Here is a 10,477-nt window from a genome sequence, read left to right as displayed (position 1 = left end):
TGTCACGGAGCTCTTCAAAATCACCACTTGGAAGAATAGAACTGTTCAAAAGGTGCTAACCTACAACAACTGGATAAAAGCCGTTTCTAGGCTCCAGAGCCCAGGTGCAGATCATGGCATTCAGCGGACCTCGTGACCACGATCAGTGAGGCCCGCATCCACCTCTCAAAGCCCTGATTCGATTGAGTGGCAAAAGGATTAGGCTGTTGGCCATCTCAGCCCAAATTATCTTCTTGTTTGGGCTTTATTACGTCTACAAGCCTTGTTTCGGTCCATTCCGTATCCCAAGCTAAGCCCACCTGATTGGTTTCTCAAAAAAAAAAAGCCCACCATCAACTTGTCAAACAAGCACATGCTTCTTTTGATTCGCACAAAGGCCAAAAGCCTCGGTGTCACTGACATGTGGGCCCTCCCCTCGAGCTCACCACCGCCGTCCGGAAACCCCCCCGCAAAAAGCAGAGGCTGTGGGGCCAGAATCTCAGAAGTCAGAACCCACCAAGCTCCTCCAGCTTCTTCTTTCTTCTTCCCCACTCCGCGGTGCTTCTCGAGCAGAGTACTCTGCAAGCCTAAACCCTCCTAAAACCCTAGCTCCCCTCCGCCCTCCCCCTCGCCCATGGACTCGTCGGCGAGATCGGGCGCCGGCGGCGTCACGGGTAACCCGCGCGCCTGGATCGTCGCGGGCATCGCCGTCGCCGGGGTCATCGTCGTCGCGGAGGCCGCGCGGCGCCGCCGGAGGTGGCTGCGCGGCAAGTGCACCGTCCCCGCCGATTCTGGAGCCTTTTGCGAACGCCTCGAGCTCGCCCCGCCGCCGCAGCCGCCGCCTCCCGCGGCGCGCCAGCTGCTCTCGGGCCTCACCTTCGCGGCCAGCGACAAGTGAGCCTACTTAAGAAGCTTCCCAGCTCTGCTTCTCTATTCTGCGGGATCGCGCGTTTGCTGCTGCCGTGGGGTTGATACTTTTTTGTCTTGTTTTTAGCTTTGAGATCGAGGGCTATGTAGCTGGCTTTGGGAACCCGGACTGGAAGAGGACGCACAAGGCAGCGAGCCGCACGGCGGTGGCCGTCACGATGCTACTAAAGCAGGGGGCTACCTGCGTCGGAAGGACAGTCATGGATGAACTCGGCTTTGGGTTTGTACTTGTTGTTGTCTCAAATTGAATTGATTTCGAATGATTGCTAATGTTGCTAGTCGTTGGTGCCAATGCGAGATTACTGTGAGCCGCAGTGAACAATACTTATTAGAGAGCTCTAGAATGCGAGTTTAATGATGTGTGTAGAAATAGGAGAATGCAAGAGAAATGAAGTAACATCATGAATTTGAAGGATATCCCTGTTCTGTTCTGTTCCCTACCATTCCATTCTGCTCCATTTCTTAATCTACTCCCTCCACCCCATATTAAGTGACTCAAATTTGTCTAAATATAGACGCATCTATATAATAAAATACGTCTAGATACATGTAATATTTCGGCATTTAATATGGGACGGAGGGAGTATTAAGGAAGTAAGGGTTTCCATAATGGGGATGCAATTCAGATTTTTCCATATTTTGTGCAGGGTATCTCCTCACATTAGTTCAACCAGAGATTCATTGAGTTTTTCTCATGCACAGACAATTACCCGTTACCCTATGGCATTCCAAAATGCACTGCCGTGTCATTTCACTTCTTTTGAATCAGTGAGGCTCAATTATATAACTCCAGCATTTTACAGCCGATCCTTACAAATCTTTGAATGTGCATGCAGTTGTGCACAAATGCTGATCGAAATAAGGTTGCTTTGCAATATCTGCTGGTTCAGTGCACTTTATGTAGATAACAGTGAGGTGCTAAAAGCAGATTACGTGGTTTACAGAAACTGATCATGTGTCTTGTAGTAGCAATGCAACCCATTGTTTTCCACTAGTCAGGTGTGCTTTTTTAAGTTTGTCAGTTTAGAACTTTGATGTTCATGGGACTTAAGGAGGAAGTAGATAACTTGCTAACAATTTTAAAATTTCAGCAGATGCACGATATATTCCTTTGGAACTGCCAACCCATATCTCCTTCTGGTAGAGGGCTAGCTGATGGTGCTAAAAGATCACAAAGTTGCTTAACTGATGTGGATCTTGTAGAAATAATTCTTACTTCACTGTTTTAGTCGTAGTAAATCGTGTTTTGTTTTGCATCCACCTGTACTATCCCTTGAAATTGCACTATCTTACAGTGTCACTGGAGAAAATTTACACTGCGGAACACCAATTAACCCAGTATCTCCAACAGTTGTCCCTGGAGGGTCCTGCAGTGGCTCTGCTGTCGCAGTTTCTGCACAACTTGTCGACTTCGCTCTTGGTATTTTTAAAGCCTTGTACTTACCTATGACTTCCTCCACCTATATATTTACTTATCCATGTAACGGAACATTTTCCATGATATGCTTTTGTTTCTTCATGTAAACCATCATATCTTCATGACTTCATATGTGATAATGGTTTTGGCATCTGTTGTTATTGCACTCATTTATGTTAGTTGGTTTTTTTTTCCTCAGATTTTTTTTGTGACTCCACTTCCACTACAAGTTTGCATCTGGTTTAACCCCTCACAGGGATGAGTATATGAGTAACAAATGTGCATATCGTATATTATAAAGTCCTTTAGATATAACTTTGATTATTTGAATTATAGCTCGTGTGCTTGTTGTTGGGTGTGATTTCTGTAAGATGATTCTGTCCTATCCTGTTATCATATTAAGAGTTTAAGACCAGCCTGGGTGCAAGAAACAGCATTACAATGTTTGGTTGGGTACAGAGTGAGTTCATGAATTGGTCATGTCATTTCAATCTATAATGCTTGCTCAGAGCGCCCCTTCTGATGGAAGATCTAGAAATTAACCGCTTGTTATCATTTTAGTCTCCATCTCTGTGGTTACTAAGTATGTGTTAGGTTTTTTCTTTTCCATGCTTTGTGATACTTATGTCTGATGGCATCATGCATCTGCATCTTTATCTTAGTAGTACTTGTTCAACCATTGCACATTCCCCCCTTCTCTCCATGGACAAGTTATTGAGGCAACAAACTGCTTGGTTATTATGTTTTGCTCCTTTATATATCCATATTCCACATGCGAACTGACCTTAAAAGCCCTGAAACTCTTTTAGGTACCGATACAACTGGTGATTTGAGAATTCCAGCATCTTTCTGTGGTTTACTTTGTTTCCGGCCTTCTCATGGAGTTGTGTCTACTCTTGGGACCATTGCAAATTCACAAAGTTTAGATACCATTGGTATTTTCTCACCCTATCAATTATTTATGCTTTCATGTTTATTATTTATTAGAGAAAATAGCATTTGAACTACCTAAACCATCAAACTTTCTCGCTTGGCTCCCTTAACTTTGTTTTTCTGCGATAGGCTTCATTGACTTGTCTGTGTTTCTCATATGGCCCATTTTCACTTCTAGACCAAGTGTAATGGGTGACGTGGCTCGCATTCAGTTTCCATGTTAGTGACCAGCGAATGGATTCTATTAGTCTGAAAAAGAGCTATGTGAGAAACGGGGACAGGTTCAGGGAGGCCCAGGCGCCCAGTGCAGAAGTTAAGAGCCAAGTGAGAAACTGGGGATAGTTTAGAGAGTAGACTATAGATTAGAAGACATATGTTTTTGGTGCTATCTCAACAGATTTGGCCTTATGATTAAAGCCCCATCTTTACAGAACATCATATCATAGACTATAGATTAGAAGACCAGTAGCCACTGAGAGCTAGTAGACCTTTTACTGCTGTCAATTGGTAGATACTTTGTTTTTCTCTATTGGATATTCATGTAATCTATTTCTTATTTCACTGGCTTTCTGGTCCTTGTCAGGATGGTTTGCACGAGATCCCCGTGTTCTGCACCGTGTTGGAGATGTTTTATTACCTGCTGCTTCAGGTGGACTCAAGGAAAAAAAGCAGCTGGTTTTTGCTGATGATTGCTTTGAGTTGCTAAAGGTTCCAAAGCAGAAAACTATGCATATCATAGAAAATGCTGTTCATACATTACCTGGGTGTAAGTTTCGTGGTTGTCTCTTTTTCTTGAACGCATATGTGATTAGGTTTATTTTATGCACCCATATGTGCCACATTCAACTCCACATCTGTCTTGCAGATCAGCCACCTAAGCACATCAATATTGGCCAGTATATCAGTTCAAATGTACCTAGCCTGAAGGAGTTCTGTCAACATGCTACAAAGTTGCAAGGTGGCATTTCAGCCTTGAAAGCTCTCTGCGCGGTTATGCTGTTGTTGCAGAGGTTTGTTTTCAATCATTCTTGGTCCATGGTAGAATCAATAATGAAAGTGTGAATCCATAATTCATTTTTTTCTGGAAATGGTACAAACAAGTATACTGAGTAAGGACCTTAAAGGCCTGAAACATCTATTCTGTCTGTTTCTTTGTATCTATACGGTTGGGTTTGTCCTAATTCAAATTTTGTCGACTTTGATCGAGTTTGTAGAAAAAAATACCAACATATCAAACATCAATCAAATGCAATTTGAAAATATATTTGATTGTAGCCCTAAGATACTAGTTTGGTGTTGTATATGTTGGTGTTTTTTACACAAACTCGGTCAAAGTTGATAAAGTTTGACTTAGGACAAACCCAAATTTGCAGATATTTCGAAGTGGACAGCGTAATCAGTATTTTGGGTTGCAGCAATGCCAGTAATGCCATATTTTTTTAGCATTAATCACATATGTTGATTCACTGGTCAATACTAGTGTCCTCTTTGTGGCCTGACTTGATGAGTAAAGAGTCAAAGTTTGAATTCAGTGGCAAGTCATTGCCCCACCACCATGTCAGGTAGTTAAATTGAACCTTATGCATGGGATAGCTGGCTGTTAGGTCCTAGTAACAGCAGTGTTCATTTGTTCCCTAGTTTTTGAATTCATGTCCGCTGGCTTGCTGATCTAGATTTTGGTGTCCGACTAAAAGCAAAGCTTTTGTGTTGAGTGGACTGTCTGTTTTATTTTCACCATCTACATACCACTTAGCAAGCAGCTATATTTGCTTGTGCTTTTGATGGATACATGTACAATTTTCAAGGGTTTGGTGCAGTAAAATCAGTTTTTTTTTCTGGTGCCATCTAGTGGTCTTTTAGTACGTATTTTTAATTGCTTATGAACATAGAGTTAACCATTCCAATCAACTTTTCAGATATGAATTCAAAGCAAACCATGAAGATTGGGTTAACACTGTAAAACCCAAGCTTGGCCTTGATATCTCTACTCGTGTACTACAAGCTGTAAATTTCACAGACGATAACATCAAATCGTTGTACATTGTACGGAATGAATGGCGAGCTGCACTCAAGAATCTTCTAAAGGTACTCTCCTGCAATAGTTTGTGACTATGAGTGTCATTTGTTGGTACTTGAACATGGAAGACTGGATTATGTGAAGAAGGAACTGACAGCAATCTTTCTATGCATTCCATTTCATTCACAATATGTGTGAAAAAGGGAACAATGAATTCTCATATGATTCAATTTGTTTATATCCATATGATAGAGTATGAAGTTTAATAATTCTGCATTATCTCTTTACAAAAGTTTGCCAGTAGCCTACATGGAGTGCTCATGAAGTTTTTATGCTTTACTTTTTCTTTCATGTGTTATCATTTAGGATACTGGAATTTTAGTTCTTCCAACCATGGCCGGATATCCTTTGAAAAGAAACTCCAGAAAGAGACTATCACCCGAATTTGAAGATAGAATGTATGCATTTGTCTGCATTGCTGCACTTTCAGGGTGTTGCCAGGTAGTTTATCTAGTTTTTAAGGTATTTCTTTTCTTTTCCAATTTTTTATTTACAATCAATGCATGACTCCTTTCACTTTTGCAGGCCACTGTTCCCTTGGGAAATCACAGTGATCATCCTATATCTCTTTCATTTGTTGCACCCCATGGATCAGACAAGTTCCTTCTTCGTGCTATCTTGGATATGTATTCTACTATCCAAGAACAACTAGTTTTTGCATCCAAGTTGGCACTCCGACCAGTAATCAATAATGATATTGGCGCATCAGAGTTGTTGAAAGAAAAGGTATCCCTTTTCATTTGTAGCAGCGCATGGATCTGATGCATTTTCTTCATGCTACCTGTGATATGTATTGTCCCATCCAAGAACACATAATTTTGGGCATCCAGCATGTCAGCAGTAACCACTGGTGATGTTGATGTATCTAGGTATTAAACGAAAAGGTTTATTTTTATGAAAAATATGTCAAGATAGTTAGTTTTGCTAAGGGGTATGAGGGGATAAAAATGGGTTTGTTGACAAAGATACTGTAGGACCTGATTTCTAAATTACGTCTTCTTTGACACCTTGTCTGTCCTTATTGATACAATCAAGGCCTAGTTCGAGTTATGCTTATGTGTTAGTTTTGGAAAGTTGAGTTAGCCAAGACTGTTAATTGTGTCCTCCGTTGATTTTGGTAATTAGCGAGTCTGGGTAGGATTTTGGTTTTGTATCCATGTACAAGTCTACAACTGTTAGTAGTATAAATATATAAGAAAAGGATGCAAAGGACTATCAAACACCATAAAAGCGAAATAACTTTTCTATTTGATCTTAGGAAAATTCCAACAGTCCTGATGCAACTAGAAAATGGACCAGTACGCCGTTCCATGCTATTTGCAGCTGCATTGTTACCCTCCCCTCACTCTTTTCGAAAAAAGATTTGGATAAATAAATAGGATTCAGGAGATCATTTATGACTTTATTTCACGCCTTATCCTCATGTACAAATCTAGGAAATGTATCTGTTAAGGGGATAATTTGTTGGCACATCGAGGTAATTCAGTTTGAAATATTAATACAACCGAGTAAAAGTTTGAGATCTTTCTCCCTGGTTATTATCGTAGGTCCATGAGCTGCAATCAGGCGATTTATTTATCATTCAAAGCATGCACTACAAATTATTGTTATGTTTCGTTGACAGGGAAACAACTCGTTCAAAATAAAAGAGTGGAGCAAGGCAATTGAATTCTATTCTGAGGCAATCAAATTGAATGACACGAATGCGGCGTATTATAGCAATAGAGCTGCTGCTTATCTGGAACTTGGCCGGTATACTTTATAATTTTCAATCATCCACTTTAATCTACCACACAAGGATTGCCTGAAATCAGCATTTTCAAGCTAGGCATTGTTTTTATCTTATTATGCAGCTTCAAGCAAGCCGAAGCAGATTGTGACAAGGCCTTACTGTTGGATAAAAAGGCAAGTGGTTTTGTGTTAGTCTCTCCCTCCTCTCCATGGTTAGGATATCATTACATGGCAACCTCAGAAATTCAAAATTATTCTGTCTTTTATGTTGTTGCTGCCTCAGAATGTTAAAGCATATCTGCGACGAGGTACCGCAAAAGAAGTGGTTCTGAATTACCAAGAAGCTCTCCAAGGTGTGGTGATTTGTTTTAGCATGTCATTACTTTTAATACAAATCTAAAAGAAAACACAGCCTTTTCATTAAATTCTTGTTGGTTTTGAATTAACTTGCACCCACTAATGCTGGACAAGGATTGAAGCTAGCTTTATTGGCAAGTGTGGCTAGTATTTTTGAAACTATGAAGTGGGGCTAGCTAGGAATGGTTTAACATTTAGTTGACTGGTTTTTCCTTCTTTTTGAGGGAAGAGTTAAAAGTTGAGTGATTTCATTATACATGAGTTGGCACCAGAGGCGGACCTTTATTTTTTGTGAATTGTATTCGCTTATCTGAAATACTCGTTTAAGATAATCTCCTCCATTAAGCTATCCTCATACATCATCCATCGTACTTACAGATTTCAGGCATGCTTTAGCTTTGGAACCGCAGAACAGAGCAGCCCTTGCAGCAGAGAAAAGACTACAGAAACGCCTCAGGTAATCCGATAGAGGAGCTTGAAGTTGTGAATTTTTTGGAAGAGCTCGAAGGCATTTTTTGTCAACTACTTGTAAAGGAAGCCCCTCTGCGATGTCAGAGATGAATTTTTGGTAAGCCCTTGTACACCTGGCTTCTGTCGAGGTGTTCATAAATTCAAATTTTGAGTTACCAATTCACGGAGATGTCAGCATTTCCGAGTGTGGAACTGTAAACCGCGCCACACGCAAATTTGAAAGTCCGGGTGCTGTCGCACGAAACATTTTGACCAAGCGAGTGGTTCTGATGAGGCTGTACAATTTATTGTGTGTGGCAACGATATCGAAGCCTTGCATGAGTGAGATTTTCCGGTGTCTGTCGCGGTCTGTCTGTTTCATCTGTTCAGATGACTTGAGTCCAGCTCATCCCGTTTATTCTGGTATCTGTCAGATTATACTCTTGTCAAGTTGTATCTATGTCCACCACGCGAACAAAACCTAGAAAACCGGTAAATCGATATCTACCGTTCTTTTATTCTCCGTCACATACCTCCGGATAATACCTCTCTCGTCGGGAAGTTTTTCTCCACACGAAGTAGAAACACGGCCACGCTTCGATGGGAGCAAGTGAGCAGCCAGAAGGCACCAAACACGTAGAGCCCCGAACGCATGAACCACGATTTTCCCCGCCGAGCAGAGAACCCTGACGACCACCGTTTTTTTTTTCTCGCTCTCAACGCCCAACGCCCAACGGATCAATGACAACTCGACGCAACCGTCCCGACGAATCAATCGTCCAGCCGACGCCCGACGGCGACCTCCGGTTCGTCGCGTCCTTTCTCCGCCCCCGCGTCCGTGTGAGCACAGGCGACCTGTTTTGCGCTGCATGTGTTTAATTTTCTCTCGGCTTGGATAAGTAAACGAGACCACGCGTTTCCGTCCATAAACATAGCCCACGAGGACTCCACCGTCGAGGCTCTCCACGAGAAGAAGAAGATCAGATCACTTGGTCTTCCGTAGAGAATGGAGACGCTGCGGCAGCAGCAGCGCAGGCACCAGCTCCGGACGCCCATGGACCCGCTGGCGTCGCTGGCCGCGAGCTTCTTCTCGGCCTTCTCGCCCGACCAAGGAAGCAGCGCGGTCTCCACGACGCTCCTCCTCCTGCCGCTCCCCGTGGCCGCGGCGCGCGCGCTGGGCGTGCTCCGCCGGCTCGCGCTCCTCGCCGCGCAGGCCTTCCTCTCCCTCTTCTTCGTCTTCCTCTCCGTCCTCTCGCCCCCGCCGCCACCGCCGCCCCCCTCGCTCGCGGTGCCCGCCATGCCGCCGCCGCTGTCGCGCGCGGACGAGCCCAAGCCCAAGGGGCACACGCAGGGCCCGTCGTCCACCAGCGTGGGCCGCGCGCTGGGCCACGTGCTCTGGGTCGTCTCCCGCCTCCCCGTCGCCTCCCGCAAGTACGAGCTCGTCCGCGGGCTCGCGGAGCGCCTCCTCGACGACAACGTCAGCGCGCGTGCCGCCGCCGTGAACCGCGCCGCGCTCTCCGGCGCGTTCGAGCGCACGCTGCGGCAGCTCGAGGCGTCGGCGTCGTCAGCGGCGGGGGGAGGGCCCGGCGGGGAGCTGATGGATCTCGCCGCGCGCGCGGTGAGATTGGGCGTGCAGTGGTGGAGGCCGGCGCCGATGACGACGACGGCGGCGGCGGCTGCCGAGGACGCGTTCGGCGGGCCCGCGGCCGAGAAGCTCGCCGCCGAGCTGCTGTGGCTCGCGCAGAAGATGGCCGAGTGCGGCGCGGCGCGCGAGGCCGCCGTCCAGTTCGGCGCCGCGGAGCGCCTCGGGAGCCGCGCGCTGGTCGCCGAGCCTTCGCTCCAGGTCGCCCTGCTCCGCCTAGCCGGTACGCATCGTACATCCACATTTTACACAGCACGGCCATTTCGATTCGCTTAATCACCGATCCGGTTTTTGCAGTGTTCTTGTTGAGGCATGCCAACTCGGCGGAGTTCGACGCCGGAGGTGAGGACGAAGGCAACAAGGCGGAGCAGCGGATGGCGATGCTGCGGTCGTGGCTGCCGCTGCTGTGCCGGGGCAGCAACGGGACGGACGCGCCGGCGCTGAGCGGGAAGGAGCGGGCGGAGACTGTGTCCGTGCTGGAGGAGCTGGTGGAGAAGCTGCGGCGGGAGCAGCAGGAGGAGGCCATGGCGCTCTGGCTGCACCACTTCGCCGCATGCCCGTACACCGACTGGCCCAACCTCGAGCAATGCTACACGCGCTGGTACGCCCAGTCGCGCAGCCAGCTGCTCCTGTGCCCTTAATCGATCGATTAACTACCTGTGCCTCGGAGAATTTCTTCGCTGATGCTGAGCTGTGTACTCGATCGAGTTACGACTTACGCCTTATGTGTATACCTGCAGACAGCAGTATAATGGGGAAGTTTTAGTGGTGATAATTACTAGATACTCCGTATACTGTATATGCTTTTTTTTTACAGAGATATATTCCCTCTGATCCTAAATTATGGAACTGCTCCTGTACTCTGTTTCATACGGAGGGCTGCTGCAAATTTGTAAACTGTCCACAGAGAAATAGCTAGTGGAAGCAGAATTTTGCTCCAATAGGTAACAAACTGAAGATTCCC

The 10,477-nt window shown here is 45.5% G+C and overlaps 1 protein-coding gene and 1 long non-coding RNA gene across 2 annotated transcripts; one reads left to right on the top strand and one right to left on the bottom strand.

Annotated features, from left to right (window-relative positions):
- The first annotated feature begins 512 nt into the window (after nucleotides 1-512).
- Nucleotides 513-10,354, top strand: LOC100822336 (outer envelope protein 64, mitochondrial). Its single transcript, XM_003570568.4, is given in 15 exon segments — nucleotides 513-873; nucleotides 974-1,126; nucleotides 2,202-2,326; nucleotides 3,133-3,258; nucleotides 3,840-4,022; nucleotides 4,122-4,266; nucleotides 5,173-5,341; nucleotides 5,640-5,774; nucleotides 5,859-6,059; nucleotides 6,958-7,085; nucleotides 7,187-7,238; nucleotides 7,348-7,417; nucleotides 7,800-7,878; nucleotides 8,856-9,736; nucleotides 9,811-10,354. Coding segments are annotated over 15 exon segments (3,051 nt in total). The 5' UTR covers nucleotides 513-613; the 3' UTR covers nucleotides 10,155-10,354.
- Nucleotides 8,108-8,874, bottom strand: LOC112271447. The gene is made up of 2 exons (XR_002964413.1): nucleotides 8,405-8,874; nucleotides 8,108-8,298 (listed from the first exon to the last, which is right to left on the bottom strand). It is a non-coding gene; the product is annotated as an uncharacterized LOC112271447 (long non-coding RNA).
- Nucleotides 10,355-10,477: the final 123 nt, after the last annotated feature.

This window comes from Brachypodium distachyon, chromosome 3 (genome assembly GCF_000005505.3).
Source record: "Brachypodium distachyon strain Bd21 chromosome 3, Brachypodium_distachyon_v3.0, whole genome shotgun sequence".
NCBI lineage: Eukaryota > Viridiplantae > Streptophyta > Magnoliopsida > Poales > Poaceae > Brachypodium > Brachypodium distachyon.
The sequence above is the reverse complement of the archived record's forward strand: the minus strand, read 5'-3'. Positions and strand labels throughout refer to the sequence as shown.